The sequence below is a fragment of the Lolium rigidum genome, chromosome 4, assembly GCF_022539505.1.
Source record: "Lolium rigidum isolate FL_2022 chromosome 4, APGP_CSIRO_Lrig_0.1, whole genome shotgun sequence".
Taxonomy (NCBI): Eukaryota; Viridiplantae; Streptophyta; class Magnoliopsida; order Poales; family Poaceae; genus Lolium; species Lolium rigidum.
Genome location: NC_061511.1, coordinates 215,095,679 through 215,117,469, shown reverse-complemented (window position 1 = coordinate 215,117,469; position 21,791 = coordinate 215,095,679). Strand labels below are relative to the sequence as shown.

At 43.3% G+C, this 21,791-nt stretch overlaps 1 protein-coding gene and 1 long non-coding RNA gene across 2 annotated transcripts; both read right to left on the bottom strand.

The window, feature by feature from the left end:
• Window positions 1-2,820: 2,820 nt before the first annotated feature.
• LOC124648240 lies at window positions 2,821-3,999 on the bottom strand. Its single transcript, XM_047188033.1, has one exon. The coding sequence runs from the start codon at window positions 3,997-3,999 to the stop codon at window positions 2,821-2,823; it is 1,179 nt and encodes a 392-aa protein (XP_047043989.1).
• An 11,929-nt stretch (window positions 4,000-15,928) lies between these two features.
• Window positions 15,929-20,685, bottom strand: LOC124707037. Its single transcript, XR_007004659.1, has 4 exons — window positions 20,535-20,685; window positions 19,179-20,368; window positions 16,300-18,249; window positions 15,929-16,049 (listed from the first exon to the last, which is right to left on the bottom strand). It is a non-coding gene; the product is annotated as an uncharacterized LOC124707037 (long non-coding RNA).
• Window positions 20,686-21,791: the final 1,106 nt, after the last annotated feature.

Sequence of the window (21,791 nt, the reverse complement as noted above, 5' to 3'; positions counted from 1 at the left end):
TTGGGCATGGAAGGAAGGGCAACCGGAAAGTCCACGAACACAGAGTACCTACCGGTGCTACATCCACTGTCTACTCCCTACTTTGAGATTGGTGAGCCTTTTGACATTTGTCTAATATAAAAGAGAGAAGTTTAATTTATCCCCTAAACTCGTCTCAAAGTTCAGATTACAACCCTTAACTTTTACTTTGGTTCAATCTTCAATCCTGAATTCTATAAACCGTTCGGAATTGAACCTTCTACCCTTTTTGACAAGTTTTGTACCGGTTTTTCTCCCTATATATTATGTCAACTCATCAACATACAACATACACGGTACATGTACTCCATCTCTCTCTCTCCATGTCGCATGATCACCTCATGCCTCATCATGATCGTCTTCCTCCCTGGAACGAGGCCATGGCGACCACAGAGGGGTGCCTCCATCGGACAATAACACCCGGTGTCTGCTCTCTACACATCACATGCCGTGCCCAGCCTTCCGCCACCATGGGGCAACCACCACGCAGCGCAGCGAGCCGCGGGGGAGACTTTTTTATTCCGGCGGGTGAAGATTTGAAGATGAAGCATATATTTGAAGATGGAGAGTTATAGACATAGAATACATGTACCCACTATTTTACTAATACAATACATGCCGCGGGGGATTCTGAACCATTTTTAGAATTCAGGGTTGAAAGTTGAACCAAAGTAAAGTTCAGGGTTGTAAGCTAAACTTTGAGACAAGTTTAGGGGGGTAAATTGGACTTCTCCCAATATAAAACTAATAATCGAAACACAAGTGATTTTTTTATGAAACTAAAGTGCTACATGAAAACCATTGTGAAACATTATGACAAAAAGTGAAACCGATGACATCACTGGTAGTCCGGTTTGTTTCACAAAAATATTCGTGTTTCAGTTATGTTTTAGATTTGTTTCATAATTTTGTGAAATAATTGGTCACCACATGGGTGACATCACTGCTGACATCACTCCTGTAGGTGAAGTTGCCTGTAAAAAGAGGTTTTCGAAAAGTCCACTTCTTCATAGAAGGTATGCAAACTGACTCAAACTAACTCGCTGCTTGATAAAATAAATGGATTTGATAAAAATCAGACGTTTGTTTTTTTATTATATCTAAGTCCACTCTTTAGTCATTGAATTTTCCTTGTGATTCGTCTAATATAACAGTTGTAAGTGGGTTGCAACTCAGATTTTCCTAATTATAAGCGGGCTGGAACTGATATTTTACTAGTTGCAATTGGGTTGTGACTGAGAAAAATATTCAAGCCGTTGAATTGGCTTTAAGATTCGTGCCGACCTATAAGTTGCCACTAGGTGTAGCTAAGACATGATGACAGCACGTGACTGAGATTTAATTAAGTCTAAGTTGGTTTAGATCTAGACATGCGAAATCAGACGTCCGATTTTTTATGATGTCTAAGTCGACTTCTTAACCGTTAAATTTTTCTCGTGATTCATGCTTATATGGCAGTTACAAGTGGGTTGCAACATACTAACTAAGATTTTCCTAGTAGCAAGTGACTGAGAAAAATTACCACACCGTTGAATTTGCTTTAAAATTTGCTAGCCTGTAAGTTGCACTTGAGTTGCAACTAGGTTGTAACCAAAACTTAATGATATCACGGGATAATCTAGACATGTCCATAAAAGCAACACCGATGAACTAAGTTGAATGTGTATGTTTTTCGTCTTCTAGTCTCATCTAGAAACTCGACTTAGTCCAATTGACACAAACAACTTGACTAATTTTCATCACATCCGCTGCCAGGAGGAGGCCACCGGCGCCACACGTCTGTCGCGATGCCGACCAAGACTTGTTTGAGGCCCTTCGAGGAAATCGTTTTGTGGGAGCATCGGAGTTGCCTCTCATGGATCTCCCCGTGCGTGAGCAACACGAGTGTCGAGTTATAGTCGAGGCGCTAGAAGCGCCGCACCTAGACGATGTTGCCGCTCCCCGCACTGCAGACGATGAGCGCCTTGACTGCACTCTCGTGAAAATAAACAAATAGCTTCTCCGTTATGGCGGAGAGCACCCCACGACGGCACGCTTGGGCCATCACCACCTAGAACTCCTCCTGGTAAAGAATGAATGCCTCAAGCAGCCTGTAGAACCAACCGATAGAGATGATATCCTCTACCGCTCCCTTTGGCCTTCCCTAGGCAGCAGGTCCCCAAGGTTTGCGACTAGGTGGTGTTAGAACACTAGAGGCATGCCTCCTCGCTTGACGGTTGATCGCGTGGTGCAATAGGAGTGGGCCAAAAGTGAAGGGTGACAAGGGAATGAGAATATATTTGATTTTCTTCGCCGGCGCCACACGAAGACAGGCTTTGCCCGACAGCGGGGAGGGGAAGATGCCGTGGGGTGTTGGGGATGGTCTAGGATTCACCCCTCCTCTCTTCTAGATTCTTGGTGTAATGGTTATGATCCCCCTTGATCCTACTACCCCTCACCGGCTCTCTTTGCCTCCTAAAACTTGTAATGGATCCTATTCCTCGCCTTGGGCGCTATTTTATATAATGTTCAGGCTGGCGTAAGCCCGCCGTAGTACCGATCAAAAATAATTTAGAAACAGCGTAATTAAATCAATATTTGTTTCGTGTCAAATGCAAACAATCTTGAATCACACACACACATACAGCGAGGTACGATATATCAACATGAACGATTACACCAGCTGCAGAACACCAGAGGCCGTGGTAATCCCCGTTTCAGAAAGAAAAAAAAACTGCAAGAACACTGTAAAAATCGTCTCAAGCAGTTCAATCTAAATAAGTCTGACTGTAGCGCACGGTGCCACTTCTGACTGCCCTGTGATCAAGCCTCCTTGTCGAAGTTTTTGAACTCATCAGCCGGCTGCTCGTTAACCATCTCGGCAGGCTGCTCGTTAAGCATCCTCATGAATTCGACCATGGACATGCTCAGATTATCCGACGGTGCCTCCGCCGTGAGCTGACCAAGGAGGCCCGGCGATGCAGGCGGAGCGGCCACCGGGAACGGCCCGTCGTACTGACCGAGATACTGCCCATGCTGCTCCTCGTACTGACCAAGATACTGCCCGTGATGCTCCTCGTACTGACCAAGATAGTGCCCCTGCTGCTCCTCGTACTGCTGGCCGTCGTAATCGATAGGACCCACTGGCGCCTCTGGATGCGCCTGCCACGGCGCCTGTACGTGCTCTTGGACGACAGCACGGACACTCCCCTCCGGCAGCAGACCGGCGATGGCGTCGAAATACTCCTGCGGGACCATGGCGCGGGCCGGCCTCTTGGTCGTCCCGTCGGGCTCTTTCTTCATGCCGTCCTCCCCAAAGACTTCTCTCAGCTCGTCGTCGGTGGCGCGCGGCGTGACGTAGACCCTGTAGAGCGCGGGCACGCCCAGCTTGCCGGCGCCGTCGTCGTTGGCGCTGGTGAACTCCTGCATGAGCCACGGCGTCTTGTCATCCTTCTTGGAGGTCCCGACGTAGAAGCCGAAGCAGTTCTTGACGCCGTCGGCCTCCTCCTCCTCCTCCATCTTGCTCTGCTTTAACCGCTTCTTGCTCTTCTTCAGCCGCTCCTTGCTCTGCTCCAGCCGCCAGTACCCGCCGGTCTTGACTTGGCGGTCGGCGCGCTTGGAGGCGCCCCCGCCCACGGTCTTGCTCTGGAACCGCGTCTGGCTTAGGAACCACCACGCGTCCTCGCTCCGGCCGCGGATGCTCGCCGGCGGGTGCCGCTGGCGCAGCGCGTCGGGGCTCTCGCCATAGATGTTGGCCCTGAAGATGTAGCCGTTCGCGTCGGCCAGCTCGTTGTCGCCGGCGATCGACCGGTTGAGGAATCCCAGGCATTCCTCCCGCGTCGGGCTGAAGTAGACGCCGGGAGGGAGCGGCGGCGGAGGCTGGATGTGGGTGGCGCCGCCCGGCTCGTGGGGAGGCATCTGCACCATGGCCACGGAGCTGCCGCAGCCGCTGGCGGCAGCGTAGGTTCGTTTCTTGGGCGTTCTTGCTTTCTTGATTGCCATGGATCAAGCCGACTGGAACCGAGAGTCTGCTACTTGCGAGTTGTGTCCGGTCCGGGAGTTGGCATCGATCGGGGACGGTGCTATATATGGGCGACGACGCGTTCTGTCTGAGATCGGGCACGCCTCCTCTCCTCGTCCAGCAGTCGGACTCGGCTTTCCATGTTCTCTGCTCGGCGACTAACTGCGAGCCGAGGATTTCCATAATTTTTCCGTGTTGGCTGGACGGCCTTGGGCTGGAGTTGGTTGTTTCTAGACATGTTGGAGGATTGTGTGACTGTTGCTCATGTTCACCGCTTAAGACTGCTTGCTGATTATAAAAACATAAATATAAACATAACGTATTTTTTATACAAACATAATGTAATTTCTTATATAGACATAACTTTTTTTTTCTTCTAAAATGGAGGTTGGGACATCCATCAAAATGATGCACCCAATACTTTTTTATTATATTACTCAAATAAACTAACAAAACAAATACAAAGATCAACCTGAAGCCACCATCTAAACTATTGGGTGGCCACAATTGGGGGATATTTGTCTAGCCTCACACTTTGAGCGTTATGTAAAGCCGAAGCTTCACCGAGCCGCTCAATGGTAAACTATATATTCTCTAAATACCTATAACCAACTTATACGACCCTTTGTGCAAAGCAATGAAGTAGAGTGCGCAAGCGGAAATTCAATTCGGCTCCCGGGTGCGTATGCTCCCTCTACCAACAAAACATATTTTGAAGTGTGGAAAAATTTTGACACAAAATTCTACATGTACATCTCCAAAATATATGTGTATGCATCAAGTTTCACGAAAAAATAATATTTTTTGTGGCCTATGTAAAAAAGAGAAAACTTATCCTGTGAAAAGCATTGTTTTGAGCACTGAATTTTTTCTTTTTTACACACGTCACATGATAAGTTCATTTTTTATGAAACGACTTTGTGAGCGCATAGCACATGAAGATGTACGTGCGAATTTTTTGTTTCAATTTTTTTAAAATTTAAAATATGTGTAAGATGCATTTCAAAATATAGGGAGCATATGCTCCCATGTTCCAAAACATCACTTACTATTAACTAGAAAATATTGAAGTGCTAAAAGTAAATGCAGAAAGTAAAACTAGTGTAAGTAAAGTAAAGTAAAGTAACTCAATGGAGCAAGTGTTTAGGAAAATTATTATCTCATTTGTTTGGTTATCGCGATTAATGAAGCTCAATGATAGTTTTTTGGTGTTTGTTCTAGAGAGGAGCCATAATAGGCCCGACGCAAAATAATCCGGCCCAAGCCCGGCCCGGCCCGACCAAAATCCCACCAAGCCCGTCGGGCCGTCGGGCCGTGGGCCGGGCCGTAGTGTTAGAGTTTTCGGGCTGCCCAGGCCCGGCCCGGCCCGGCAGTCGGGCCAACATTTCTGGCCCAGGCCCGAGTTTTTCGGGCCGGGCCCGGGCTGGGCCGTCGGGCCGGGCTGCCCATGGCCAGATATACTAGTGATTGATCCTAAGGCCATTAGTATGAGGAAACAAAGGAATTATTAAGACACAAAGTTATGTTTCAACATCCCCATAACACTATCGCCCGTTAATTAAGCATGAATTAATATAACATGCATATCTAAGACCTGGGACATGGTTTTTGTCAAGCTCTGGCTATCCTTCTGTAATATCCAAGAACATAGGACCAATGAAGGGTAGATTTAGAAATGAGATGTGCATTTCATCGCAAAACGGGGAAATTTTCGCGCCTTATTGCATAAAACCTAAGAGTGATCGAGGTTTCTCTCTCGTTGCTATTAGGGTTAGAGCAATGTGAGATGAATTTCGACATGATCTCTTTTGAAACTTAGAGTTTTGGGAGAATATTTGATTTGGCATTTCAAATTTGAATTCAAACAAAAGAATAAATTAATTAATATATAAATGAATTATGAATTAATAATTTAAAACCACATCACACTTACACCAATAATTCATAAGTGAATATCAAATTTATATAAAAGCTCGTAGACAAAACCTTGAGCTTTATTGATCATACACACACAATTACATTGTCTTTACAATATTCAATATACAAGAATGAGAAATATAATAAAGAAAATAAAAGAAGATTAAAAGAATTGATCTATAAACATAAATCCTAAACTACTAGTCTTGATTTCCTTGTCCCTGGATCAAATGGAGCCTTAAACCTGCATAGACATGGAAACTAGCCAGTATATGAAAAAACAAGTGTCAATGCCAGTAGTTAGTGTCCAAAACCATGTCCAGAAGTGAGATAGGCATCAGCAGACCAAGTTGGAGCAATGATGGGCTCAAGTTCCCATCCCAAGCACACACACAACTTACAAGTTGTTGTGAATGCTCAACAACCAGGCAACAAAGGCTTAGTCACCATAGTGCACATGCATGTGTGTCAATGCAAGGAAGAGCCACCAGAGAGTATAAATAGGCAGAACCAGCTAGAGTGGTCAATCCAGTCGACCAGATCAACATCAACCAGCAGCTAGCAGTGAACAGTAGCAGTTCATAGTTGTTCTTGCTCAAGAACACAAACCAAATCCTAGAAACCATTCAGTTCTCCAAACCAACCAACCAAAACCAACCAGAGACATGGGAACATAAGCAAGATCATTCAGGAGAAAGGAGGAGAATGACAAGTAACCAAAACCATCAAGCAAAGCTCAGCAGCAACCAAACATGACCATCTAGGAGCTGGAGCAAGGTATAAATAATATCTGGAATGGATCAAGTGGATACAATCCATCTCTTAGCATGTCACACAGCATAATCATGGGGTAACATCACTTGGTATTGACCAAGAGTTGTTGGCAGAAAGTGAGCAGCTAGATCCAAATACTATCCAGAGGCTATTCTTGTGCAAATAGATAAATATAGATGCACATATAGCAAACCAGTAGAGTAGTATATAGATACTAGAGGCTACAGAGACCACCTAGCTATTCCTAGCCAATTAAGCCATCAGATTATGCATATTTTCTTCACAAGCAAGTCACAGTGGCATTCATATGAATTATGATACCCTACTGTGCAAGCAACAATGAGTTTAGCCAACAAGAAATGATCCAACAGTGAGAGCAACCCAAGCAGTAGCTAGGCTACTATGGTCACATCAATCACAAGCCAACCAGTAATCAAAATTTATAAGTCATCATTATCCAGGATGGATTCAGACTTTGTATATCTTCCAATTGACACTGGAGATATCATTACATACAAATCCATGCATATAATCAACATTGCATAAGCAGTTCATACACAAATAATTCACCAAGGCATGAATACAATATAATCCATTACTTGATAAGCAATAGCATCACTGAGAGGCAACCAGTAGGATGACCAAAGGCATCCTAGCCATTGAATCATGTTCAATGTGCTATGGAGAGAAACAACAGTTCAGGAACACATGAGTAGCAGCTAGAGCAGGCTTAAACCATTACAGTAGCTAGGGAAAGCATACAAATTATCCAAGAATTGAAACCGTAACCTAGCCACTAGCAGGTATTGATCAAAATGGATCAAATGGATCCAGTAAGGGTCACAGGAGAGCAACACTGGCATCACAAGTGTCAAGTTGTTAGCCATTGCTAACAACAAAAGCCATCAGTAAGCAATTGAGCAGCACAGGAGCATGAACATGTAGAATAGGGCTAGCACAATCATCTAGTAGGATCATACAAGCATGAGCATAGTAGCAGCAGAGCTAGACAAGCATGAGCATGGCTGTAGTAGGCTTAGGCATGGCATCAGGGTAGCATAGCAAGCGCAACAGGCAGCAGCAGCACAAGCATCAGATAAACTAGTAGCCAGAGCTCGAGTAGATGGAGGAGATGGAGTAGAGAGAGGTGTAGAAGAAGATGCAGTAGTACCTGGAGGTGTCCATGGCAGCGTCCATGGCGGCACGGTGGCACAGGCAAACCACGGCGGCGCCAAACCGTGGCCAGGCTGGTGCCAACCACACACCACCACTGGAGAAGGTGGCGAGCAGCACGTGCGTGTCCAGGGAGCTCAGATCGATGGAGTTCGTCGATGAACTCGTCAACTTCTGGCAACGGGTCCCCTTGCGCGTGGCCAGTAGAAAGAGGAGATCCAGATCGACGCAGATAGGAAGGAGCGCCATCGCGCACTGCGTTGAACGCGACCGGTGGTGAGCCCTAGAACCACCGGAATCGGCCGGAGAGTGGCGGCGATCGTGGCGGCGATGTCATCGCCACGGGATCGCCTAGGAGTTAGGGTTAGGGTTCGTGTGCGTGCGAGAGAGAGAGGGGGGAAAGTGAGGCCGATGGGCCGACCGACCTGGGCCGGTCCGGTTCAACCAATTGGTTGACCTGACTGGTGGGCCCAGAGGTATTTTGGTCATTTCATAATTCAAATAACCCTTGGACTTTGAAAAATTCCAAATAAATTATAAATACCTCCAACAATTCAAGAAAAAATGGAATATTATATTAAAAATAATTCTTAACCAGAATAAAATAAGAAAAGAAATAAACAACACAAGTTCAAATTTTGAAATTTTTGAATTGAATTATAAACTTGGAATTTTAAATTTGCAATTTTCCTTTGATATAAAAATCAAGGAAAATTCCAAATGAATTTTAAAATTTGTTTATCAAATATTTCAAAAGAAAATTCTATTATTCTAAACCTTTTCTTTTAAAGGATAAATATTTTCCAAAGAGGAAATATTCTAATATTCCAAAGCCTATTATTCCAAAAGGGGAAAAACTCTATTATTTCAAATTCTTTATTTGAAATAAATATTTTCAAAAGGTAAATTTTATTACTCTTAAATCCTTTTATTTTTAAGGAAAACCTTATTAAAGGATTCAAAGGTTATAAATTACTGCCCAAGGCATAAATATTCAAATACAACACCAATCACCCAAATCTTAATAAGTACTTGGGGAAAGGGATTCAAGATAAAATAAATTACTCATGCATGCATTATTTGGATTTTATAACATTGTCCTTATCGGGCAATGATGCTTCTTTTCAGAACCCGAGGTCCAGGTTCCATCCAAACCTTCGAACTGCATTATCTCGCAGTCACCAGACAAGTTCACTCTTGCTCATGTCATATTGATTATTTTCTATCAATTTACTTGCAAAGGAATATACTTATCATTCCTGCACTGAAAATGAAATGTTACTTTTCCAATTATGAATATGACTATGTGGTGGGCAATGGAACCATGGTATGTGTTATTGGTGGAGGTTCCATTGCAAGGGTTCTACTCATCTAGGACTAATCACCAATGCCGTCTAGTGATTCTAGCGCCGTACATATCGCGTTTACCATGAGATCTATAATGGCTCTGGGGAAGTCAGCTGTATCTTTTCCCTTCTGCATATCAACGGACTTGATAGAGCCTGGCTGGGTGTTGTGATAACACCGCAGTAGGTTGGGAAATCCTTTTAAATCCCCATCCATGTGGATGAGAGCGCTCTACCGTCTATGATGGATTGTCCGTAGCACATTGGGTGTAAATACGTATGACCGGGAGATGTCTACCAGGGTATTTACGTCTATGATGAGAACTTAAAGGACATCCTAGAGCCGAGCAACGTAGTAGCTTACCTAAATAAGTAGTTGAGCTTGTTATGTCCTTTAAGTTTAGTTGTAAGAGTACTTAAGTTATATCGTAGGGTGTTGTCATCGGACATGTGAGAATACCAACTTGTTAAGACCATGTTTATAATATAATCTAGAGTGTTATGACCTGCAATGTTTCTGTTGTACCATTCTGAGGGATGTGATATTTGTGAAGAAGTCCCTTCATGAAGATCATATCAACGACTTGTATACTAAAACATGCAGTGGTAAGCTGGGTCACCGCACCTTCCTCCTATCATCATGAAACCGTGACAACCTTATGCATTCTGCAACATATGTGTGCACTCATATATCAGTACAAAAGATCATCATAGAAAATAGCATATACTTGTATGCAACCATCAACAAACTATTTCACAATTACCATAAACAAGTCACTACTCAAACATAGACATAGATGTACAATAGATCATGGAAAAACGATAGATCGATTGCATCATACATCATGTTTGTCAAGAGGTTACAAAGGGGTAGATAGAGGATGTTGTTGGAGGTGTTGATGAATATGTTGACAATGACCAGGCATGAGGGGGTGGAGTCCAGTGGAGCCGATTCAACAGTGTTCCCCTCTCTGATCCCCGCCGGCAGCGGCCTGCTGACTCTCTGTTTATGTGTTTTCGATCTTCGCCTCTGTATGTTCTGATATTGCATCGGGGGACCTTTATATAGGAGTTTTTTGGTCAATACCATTAGGTAGGGCTTTGGATGGAAGGTTGCAGACGCTCGAGGAGGGAAAGAATGGGGTGGCGTGGCTAGGGGTAGGGTCGCACCACCTACCCTCTTTCTGCCTTTCGGCCTCCATTTGCAAAGTTTCAAGAATCTAGAATGTTCGTCTTCGTGAAATATTAATCCTCGAAAAATCCCAGACCCATTTGACTCTGTATAGGTCCCTAAAAGTAAAAAAAATACAAAACATGGATTTCATGTTCTGTAGAATTATAACCAAAATAAGGGGATAAGTGGAAAATCCCCAAAAACAATATAAACATGGATATAACATTAACATCCCCAAAGCTTAACCCATGCAATATGTGGGAATATGTGGAAATAAACTACAAAGTTCATGCATGCATTTTATATGCATCAACATCCTCAAGCTTAACCCATGCTCGTCCTCGAGTATGAAGGTGACATAAACTAAACATGGACTTTGGAGTTTGTTGCTATGATGAATATAAAAAGTAGTAATGCACAAAGTTAATGATTCATACTTTATTGAACAACAACGAACAAATGGGATATAAAGTGATACTTCTTATGCAGTAGAAACACGATTACCAAAAAGTCATATTGTGTAAAAAGAAAGGAAAGTACTATGGACATTAAGCACGCAAGTGATCTCATTTGGCAATGAATTTTTCTTTTCTTTTCTTTGGAACAAGTGGATATTGAGAGTAAGAGCATCTCCAGTCGCGTCCCCCAAATGGCGTTTGGGGGACGGCGGACAAGAAATGGAGAAAATCGCGTCCCAGTCGCGTCCCCCAAAGCTAAATAGCGCCTCATTTTGTGTCCGGCGTCCCCGGTAGAGACTCTATTGTGTCCGGCGTCCCCGGTAGAGACTCTATTGTGTCCGGCGTCCCCGGTAGAGACTCTATGTATAGAGTCTCTACCGGGGACGCCGGACACAAAATGAGAGCTCATATGCATGCATGCAGCCCCTAGTCCCCACATGCCATTCTCTTTCCCCACACTTTCTCTCACCTACTTTTCCCACATGGGGTGGTCCCTTCTATTAAAATGCATGCATCCGGACGCTGTTTGAGGGACGCGGCTGGAAAGGGTCTCTTTTCTGTACAGATTTTTGATCTCTTTTTGTCCGGCGCGGTCCTAAACGTGCCCCAAATCATTTGTGCCGGACGTTTTTTGAGGGACGCGACTGGAGATGCTCTAAGAAGGGAATACAAATGCTAGCACTTTGATAATAATATAGAGCACATAATAAAATTTTGGGATATGCAACTCATGACAACTGTAGTCATAAGAATGGGTGTTGCTTAAGTGAAAACAAGTATGGTTTATATGTTTGACCTTTCACAAGTTGAATTTCTCGTGCCCATTTGAAAGTGCATGGAGCCCCCATGTGTGGTTTTGGTAATTAATGACAATTCCAATGGACTAATATTTGAATTGAGTTATATTTGCAGGAGTGTCCATAGGCAATGCTTGAACCATATGTTGGCTTCAAGGTTGCAATAACAAAAAAGAAGTGCAAGTTAAAGATGATCGAACTTGAAGAGATCATATGCTTGAAATTTTCCATTAATATGGTGTTCATGGATATGTGAAGATGCACCGAAGAATAAGCTCTCCCATAGTGGAGTATGGGGGAGGAATTCACAAGACTTCATCAAGCAAGCACAATCAAGAAAGGCGTTCAATCTTGTTGCGGTCAAGATCGTCATCATCGAGCTCAAGTGGAATGCGCAAGGTTAAGGTTTGCTCTTGATAGGGTTTCTTTATTACATGTCTCATGGTTTAGTTGGGAGATTGGTTCATAGGATAGTGGGCGTACTATCAAGAGGGATCGCGTGTAACTCGATCAGATCGTTTGGGAGAGCTCAAACCATTGCATCCTTGCATCATCTTTCTTGGTTGTTATCTGGATCTTATCCATGTGGTGTTTTAGAGCTTGTGTTTATTTTCATGACAAGCTCTAGTTCATCAAAAAGGGATTCCGCATGAATCACTTGTGTTTTCGACGTTGGAGTTTTTCTCGGTTTCTCGTATTGTGAGGTTTCACTCTAAAAATAGTAGAAAAATCTCCCCCACTTGTTTTCATATTTTTGTGGTGGTAGAACTTGTCATCCTCTTTTCAACAGAATTGGTTTCATCCCATTTGGAGTTTCCTAGCTCGAGTTATTGTGTTTCTAAGATTGCCTCTTATTTAGTTTTACAAGAAAAGAAGAGAGGGGAGGTTGGCCGGCAGTATGCCTTTGTTGGGCCGGCATTACCGCACGGCCCATACCGGCTTTGCCGGCTCCCGTGTGCCGGCGATGCCAAGCCTCTTTGGCCGGTCCATGTCGGCGAGCCGGCTCCCGCGTGCGGCGATGCCGAGCCTCATTGGCCGGTGGTACCCCCCATTTGCTGGCTCGGCGAGGCCAGCGAGCACCGACCGGGCGAGCGCGAGATGCCATCGAGCGGGTGGGCCAGCAGGAAGGCGGCTGCGCGGCTTGGCGAAAAGAGAGAGGAGACCTAGATCTACAATCTCATCAATCAAATTCCTCTCTTTGTGAGGGAATCCATGGATCTAGTTCTTGTAGAGAAATTTGGTGTTCCTCTTCCTATTTGGTTCTTCATCTCTTATTCGCCCAATAGCTTTTGTAGCTTTGTTGGAATTTGAGAGGGAAGGACTTGAGCATCTTTGTGGTGTTCTTGTCATTGTATTTGGTGTATCGGTTTGAGTTTTCCACGTTCATTCGTGGAAGTGAAAGTGAGAAGGTTATTACTCTTAGGTTCTTGGAACCCTAGAAGGAGTTGAGGCCTTGATGGCCTGCAAGAACACAGGGTCATTCATGCATATTTTCGTGGAAGTATTATTTCTGGTTTTTATATTGTATCCCAACAAGGAGCGTAGGAGGATGTTTATCTGCAGTGTTTCTGTCACACCCAAGGTTTCACAAGTCTTAGGTGAATTGACTGCAAGAATTGAAATGGAAAGTGGTGACTGTACATGATAGGATTTTGGAATATTGATAATGCAATAAAGTAAAGTGCATAAAAGTAAACCGCTAATAAGAAATAAACGGGATTCTACAGGTGGAAAGGTAGGCGTGGGGTGATTCGGTTCATGGCGATAGTGAATGTGCCTGGTGGAATAAATGTGATAAGTGAATATGATTCTTCCTATTTATATCTGAGAAGGCATGCAACCCATAAGAGAGAACGACACCTCTTGGTAGATTTCATTTTCCTCCAATAATCCTTCTGCCTGTTACCAAAGCCATGGTCAGCGCATCTATTAAGGTGGTTCGACCGGAGTAAAGCTTTAAGCTCGTTGGTTCCTTGTGATTCCTCGAGTATTGATAGATCCTCTTTGATATCGCCCGTGTCACTCGGGGGTAGCCGATTTACTAGCAAACAAGTTCATTTTTATGACTTCTTGAGATCGTGCTATCTGGGCCCTTAAATTAGATAACAGCATTAGGTGCACATAAATATTCATACTCATATATATATATATATATATATAAATAAATAAATAAATAAATATATATATATATATATATATATATAGGTCTGCTATTCTCGAACCGGTTCGAGAATAACTATTCTCGAACCCTTTCTGAACTTCCGGGTGTTTCCTAGTGAACTTCTCGATGGAATACCAGAATTGCATGTTCGTGCGGACAGTATTTTCATGATGATTTTTAAACCGCTTATCGGATTGATGCGTATAATATACCGTTGGATTCGCACGGAAATTTCGCAAATTTTTCATGTTCATTGTTTTTCCAAATTCTATAATGATTAAAACTAATTTGAAAAATACAAAACAACGTTTTCGCGGATTTCTCTATTTTTGTACAGTTTTGGGGTTCCAGTTTTCAAACCGTTTATCGAAATGATGCGTATGATATGCCGTTGGAAAGGTGCTGACTAGGCGCACCTTTTTCATGAAGAACACTTTTCTAAATTCTTTATAGTTTAAGAGCAGATTTGAAAATACGTGAATACGTTTTTCGAACTTCTCGGTTTTTCGATCTGTTTTTGGGGCTTATTTCCGAACCATTTATCGGAATGTTCCAAATGATATTGCGTTGAAAAGATATTGATTAGGCAAATCTTTTTCATGTTGAATGTTTTTCCAAATTCTAAATGGTTTTAGTTTAATTTCAGAAATACATAAGAGTGAAGATAACGCCGACACAAGAACATTTCGAAATTGGCTCATCTAGATTGATTAGGTGTGGCATTGCGATATGTTGGAGTATTAGTAGAGTTATATTAGTGCTAATTGTACGTTGAGTTGGTCGATTTGCGCAATCGGTGGTTGTACGGACGATTTCTATGCGTATGATTTCCGTCCAGAAAAACAGAGTGTATGAGGTGCTCGAATATAGAAGTGAACTTCCTTATATCTGTTAATGAACTTCCGATGGCGGTACAAAAGTTTCAGGCATGTAATAAAATTATAGAGAACTTCTGTAGATGTGAACTTCTTCTCCCCTGAATCTGAACTTCCCGACGGAATTCAATATTGTACATGGCGAACTTCCGAAACTTTAGTCTAGTTTGAAGTGAACTTCAGAAAATATAGCGAACTACCGTCGCATCTGCACTTTCTCTAGATACAGATCTGAACTTCCCCTTATCTGCATCTGAACTTCCAGACGGACCTCAACATTGTAAGGAGTGAACTTCCATTTCAAATATGAACTTCTATATAGGGAGTGAAATTTCATACGGAGGTAAGTGAACTTCCCGATGGTGGCAAGTGAATTTCTGAAAATATTTTGCGAACTTCCACATGTTCGAATTGAACTTCTGAGTTGTGTTTGTCTTTTGTTCAAAGTGAACTTCCAAAAATAATGTGAAATTCTATTGCGTTCGAAGTGAACTTCCGATTTTTCATGTTTAGTGATGCAGCAGCCTTCTGAACTTCTGAATTCGGCAAAAGTGAACTTCACCAATCTGCGAAAGTGAACTTCTAAATTCTGGCGGATGTGAACTTCCCATTTTTTAAACTCTAGATAAAATTTTGAACTTCTAAATTTTTTCAGTCATAGAAGTGTACAACGCATAAATATAGTGAACTATGGCTTGGTAGAAAATGAACTTCCACTTTTTCAGTCATAGAAGTGTACAACACATAAATATATTAACTTCCACTTTGGTAGAATTGTACAACCAAAAAAAAATTATAGGCGGAGTGAATTTCCTATTAGAGACGAATTGAACATATACAAGATAAAATTGTAAACAACTGTAGTTTCCTGAACTTGAGATGCTACCAGATATTCAATGACTACAGATTACAATTCAGAATAACTCTGCTGAAGCATGTCTCTAAACTTCACACATGTTGGTCTCTTTCTGAACTCCACGACTCTATTTGTCTGAACTTCACGACCAACTGTGTGCCACAGAGTAGGTGTCGTGCACCTTTATAAGCTAGAGTGGAGAAATTACAGCAAGCCATTAACCTATTTTTATCCCTGCAATTTGCAATACATCGCCCCAAAACAAGCTAAGACAAGTATTAATTGCGGAACTAAGAATCGACGGTTCGGAGGACACGCATGTGAATCAGCGGCTAAACATCGGCGTATTGTAATTTTACTCCCGGCGGCACGCACATGACTGCCAGGGTATGCGCGCGTGGACTTCCCGGCCACGCACCACAGACTGCCGAGGGAGGCACAATGAACTCTTGTGGTGCTCTACTTGCAGTTAGAGCTATACACCAATAGCACATTGCAATCTGTAACAAGAATTACTTCTAATTAGCAATTGCTAGCACTGGAAAATAATAAAAATGATAGATAAGAGACATGCGGCAATAATAAAAATGGCCATTCATCAGTTCTCAAAATACCACATGCATGGCTATATTATTTCTTTACAAAGAGGGATCAATACCAGACTTGAAAATAGAATAGGAACATATGGTACTGCACTGCAAACTCCCCAAAATCACGCAGCGGACAGCCAAAGAGGGGCAGTTAACATACCTGAAGATAGAACTGCACATGCTCGCTGCGGAGAGCGACGTGAACTATCGCAGCAGGGCATGTGAACTCCTGTGGCGGCGCTTGTCCTGTGGCGGCTGTGGCTATGCGGGAGAGCCGGAGTTCATGGTGGCGCTGCCAGGAGTACACGCGTGAACTAGAAGCAGTTATTTTGCATAAAAAAATGGTCGTCTATAGGTAATTTACTGGACTAAAGGAACAAACTCGATAAGTTACGATATTGGCATAGCTACTGCACCATCTTATGTTATTTATGTACCTGTACAATGCATATCTTTCACCTACCAAAAAAAGGTTGATAAATGCTACAGAAAATTAGCTAACGCATCATACGTTTCCTGATATTTCAAACTTCCTTTTTTGTCAGGAATCATGACATGTCAACTGCCACTCTACTTGACAAAAAATCATCCAGAATCAGCGTTTACTGTCTTTCAGAAATTGGAGGTTGCAACATAAAAATACTTCACACTTCATATGTTTCAAATGGTGAATAAATCTAAAAGAAATTCGGTCATATATATATTGTCTAGCATAATGATAGTTTGTAAGAGCGAGCTACTTTGCACAGATTATCACCGCTTCCAGAATAAATGAGATTTCCACTTTCATCAGAAAATGCTACTGTGTTGACCTCAGACTGAAATATAAAATAATTCAGAGTGGAAGCAAGCAAGGATTCTATTATACTGAATTCTTTTTACAATTTCTGAACCAAACTTCAGTTTTTATGCCTAGCGAACTTCATTTTATTTGCAGAGTGAACTTCACTTTTAGACGTAATGAACTCACTGTAAGTCATTGTGCTTTTAAAAAGTGCCAATAAAATCCAACTTGCTATGAAGAACTAGATAGTCAAAGAACCAAGGCAATACGTGAAATAGGAAAACTGAACTTCTGAAGATATATGAATCTAACTCCACACAAAATAGAAGCGAACATATTAGACGAACTACTGAAAGAAAACATTAACATATCTAAATATTGTAGCTGTGTTGCATCAATCACAAAGATAAATATTATCATTCACTATGTCAAATCAAATAAGTGTAACCGCAATATTCGAATTGTCTACTTGCATATAGGATCCTTTAATATGTTTTTCATCAAAACAAAATTATAAACCATATCAATCAAAATGAACTTCGCCTATTTATGTGTCTGAACTTCCGATAAATGTCAGTCAACTGCTAAATAAATTCGCTTGCAACAGTGAACTACAGAGTTCATCTTTCAACCGAGCTATGCACAGGTCGCTGGTAAGAGGAGCCACAAAGATCATATGTATGCCAATAATAAAAGAAGCAGTTCACCACCTCGATAACATTGGGAGTTCGCCAATGATGAGGGTATTGTGAGGCCGGCACCACACCCACGCACGGCGAGCTCCCCTGTGGTGCCCACTAAAAGAACAGCAATTCACATGGAAAATGACAAGCAATGTTTTCTATCTAACACTGATACAGAAATGAGCGAACTTGTTTTTTAATAAAAGTGAACTTCACAATTTTCTTGGAAAATGATAGTGGACATCTCAGGTGTATCTTCTTGAGGCACCAAAACTGATTAAATTAGGTGAATTTAAAACTCAGAAAAGTTGGAATCATAATAAAGGCACATAGTTAACCAGTAGTTCATAGCCGTAATATATTGTCATCTAGTAACGCCCATCTAGATTTCGATATCTTATACAGTGAACTATCGAAGATTGGGGATGCACTTCTTTTGTTTTCTACAACGAACTTTACAGTTATGTTCATTGATGAAGTAAAATGTTTGACAGCAAGAAATAAATTTAAGAAGTTAACTCACTAACTTCAGAATACGTGATGCACTACAGTCTTCTCAAGAACAAGGGTAAGCCATACCTTCTGTTTCATTTCTGTATCAATTCATGAATACTAAGGGAGCTCCAAGTGTTGTCATTACTCCCTGGAATAAAAGGCACAGCATCCTTGTATCATTATATTGCCATGTATATACATAATATAAAGACTGAGCATAGGACCGAAGAGATAAAAAACTGAATACAAAGACCACCCCAAGTTTCTACTTGCCGTCACTAGGTGCTCACTTCAATCATTCAAAGTGAAATATGAAAATAAGTAAATTCATCCGGCATGCTCCGAACAGAGACACAACGACACTGAACTCCACACAATGTAAAAGTGAACTTTGCTCCAAGCACAAAGTGAATTCTATTTGTTTTATCAGTCACGCATCAACACATACATCTACATGAACTGTTTTTTTTATATAATAGTGACTACTGGTGTTTTTTAAAGAGTGAATTACTGGAGCTAGTCACTCATGGGTCATTCATAGTGCATATCCATTTCTTTCTTACTACTACAATGATTCATGTATAGAATATCAGATGCATTTTTGTTAGCATACAATCTTCAGTCGTACCATGCATTGACCACTTTTAGGCTCAGCACTTATCCTCTAGGTATTTACAGTACAAAGTTCTTGCTTCACCATAGGCACAACATGTTTATTACTAAGATTCAGTACCTCATCGCCTTGGATGCTTCATACCTTAAATACGTTGTTGCAATGTTGTGAAAAACAAATTACTCCAACCCTCATGCATCAGAAGGGGAAATCCACAAATGATATTCAGTATATATGAAGGGGCGAACTTCAGGAATATATATGAACTGAACTCCTTGATTAAATAGTACAGGGAGCTTTCTATAGCAGTTTTGAATATGAGAAGATAACTAGGCCATAACCGAGTGGAAGTAGATGCTTCCAGCAGCCGGGCAACAAATGGAGAATGTCCTAGTGCTCACCCATCTACACATACACATAATATGGATTCACAAGTAGCAGTTTCAATCAACGACTAGCAATACCTGCACGGCCCGTAGCTTGTTCAGCAGGAGTAGCTTCATGCATTCTTCCTCAGGAACGCCACACATTCTCAAAACAATAATAGTAAACTTCATAGCTGCAGACGCACTTTTGTATTTTTTGTTTTGAATTTAATTTTTGTGGTGTGCTTTCAGACTGAAACAGTGGGAAAGATAAATAAACTCCCAGAAGATATAAAAGGAACTCCCCACTATAAGAACAAACGGTCGGATGGGACAAGCAGCAGTATAAGTTCGACGGTATCCAAATATAAAAACAAGCGGACACTATCCAGATATAAAAAGAAGCCGACATAAAAAATCGGCCACATCTGCGTCTCGATGATAGGTGCCAGCTGAACCAAGCACATAAATCAACCAAAGTGCACTTCACATCACCAGTTGGTTCACGACTTCACGTCACCAGCACAAGCACAGGTCGAGCAAAACAGTGCAGTTCTCCAAGATTCATGTGACTATGGGTGGAAACTTAGGGGCAGAACGGCAGTGGCCTGTAGTGTGCACGTGGGAGGCAGTCTCGTGAGAATTGCCCGGCGGCGATTTCATGCAAGGGCGCGCGGGCAAGTAGCATATGGATGAGGGTGAATTTCAGAGTGAGGGTCGTGCATATTCAGAGAGTTTCAGAGTGAAGTTTTGTGCATCTAAACTGACATGAGTTCCCTAAACATATAAACTGAACTTGCCCCTGTGAAAAAATAATCTTGTGAACTAACAGCAGCGATCCCCAAAGATGATGTAGTGAACTTCGTGGTAAGAAAATGTGAACTTTTCTTTCTTGTGAATGAATTTTCAAATGTTTGCCAATTAAAAAAGGTGAACACCTGCGACAGATGAAGCGAACTCCACCGACAAACAAAATAATCTTGACAAGTGCTATCCGATATGTTCTTACCACGAAGCCTGTTCCAAAACTGGGGCTGCTGCCAAAAGCGTTCCTGCAGCTAAATGGGTCAAACCCTTACAAGTAAGAGGCGCAGATTTTGCCCCATGGCCTGCAAATTCGCTACCTATCAAGAGCTAGTTGGGCGAATTGATTAGAAGGGGGCAAAACGAGATAATCCCACCGAGCATAGGCATCAACCCTGCATCGATTAAACCATATAGCAAAGCTAAATGCGGAGCAATCAGGGTCAGGGCTAGGATACTGGTTCATCAGCGACGTCTTCCCGACCCTGCAAAGGACCAAATCACGGATTACAGCCACATCCAAATCGAGCCCCCCACCGAACAGAGCCCGCAGGGGAAAAAGCTGAAAATAAATGACTGGAATCCGGCGGCGAGCGGATCCGGCGGGGAAGGGAGAGGGAGAGGGAGGAGGGAATGATGCGCTTGACTGACCCGCTGTCGCCGAGGACGATGACCTTGAGGAGGGTCCGCCTGCGCGAGGTCGACATGGATGAGGGCCGATCGCGATCAATCTTTCTCCGCGGCTTGTCGGCTCGCACGAGGGGACAAAATAAAATTGGAGCACCCAAGAGAGAGGGAGGCGGTGGTGGCAGAGGCAGAGCGGTGGTGGATTTGGCCCGCATCGGGTAGTAGGAGGTCAGGAGGGGTCCTCGGTCGCCCGCTGATGTTGTGCAAGAAATTGGAGACGGCGGCTACGGAGCAGCAACGCCAGGGCTCCGAGCAGGAGGTGTGAAAGAGCGGTGTGTTGCCCGCCGGCACCGCTCAAGAGGTGGGGGAAAGGGAGAGTGGAGGAGAGGGCGTAGCGGCGTAGTCCTGATGCCGATGTAGGGCGGGTTTGGGGCTGCTGCCAGGGAAGGAGGCGGGGTACAGTTGGGGCTGCTGCTGGTGAAAGAGGCAGGACGGAGTTGGGGCTGCCGTCGATGAAGGAGGCGGAGCGGGGTTACGGGGGCCAGTGGGGAAGAAACGCGGAGGATTTGGGGCTGCCGCCGGGGAAGGAGGCAGGGAGGATATGGGGTTTCCGCCGGGGAAGGAGGCGGGGGCGGATTTGGGGCTGCCGCCGGGGAAGGAGGCGGGGCGGATTTGGGACTTCCGCCGGGGAAGGAGGCGGGGGCGGATTTGGGCTGGCCGCCGGGGAAGGAGGCGGGGGCGGATTTGGCCTGGCCGCCGGGGAAGGAGGCGGGGCGGATTTGGGTGCCGCGTGGAACGGTGGAGGTGGAGCAGGAGTCGTGCAGTTCGGGCGTGGCACCGTGTGCGGTTCAGTGGTCGGCGGTAAAATACTAGGATGGTGGGCGTGGGTAGTATGGGGTGGTTCGAGAATAGTTATTCTAGAACCCCTCTTAGGGCTTGTTTGGTACTAGAGTTTTACTAGGGATTAGCGGGGATAATCCGCTCCAAACTTTAAATCCCCACTTATCCCCAATGCATGTTTGGTGCTAGAGTATGAGCGAGTTTAATCCCCACTTATCCCTACTTTTTCCCAAAATTTAGTGTAATTTTTGCAATCCCCAATACTCTACCCCTACCTAGTGGATTGGAGATGAGGTTTTGTGGGGATTGGGTGAATCTCTGCTGTCACCCAATACTCTAGAGTATTATCCCCACTAATCCCCACTAAAACACTGGTACCAAACAAACCCTTAAGGGGGGTTCGAGAATAGTTGGTATATATATATATATATATATATATAT

What these genes read in the sequence shown, in the direction of transcription:
- LOC124648240 (XM_047188033.1), bottom strand. Translation starts at nt 3,999, where the DNA reads ATGGCAATCAAGAAAGCAAGAACGCCCAAGAAACGAACCTACGCTGCC.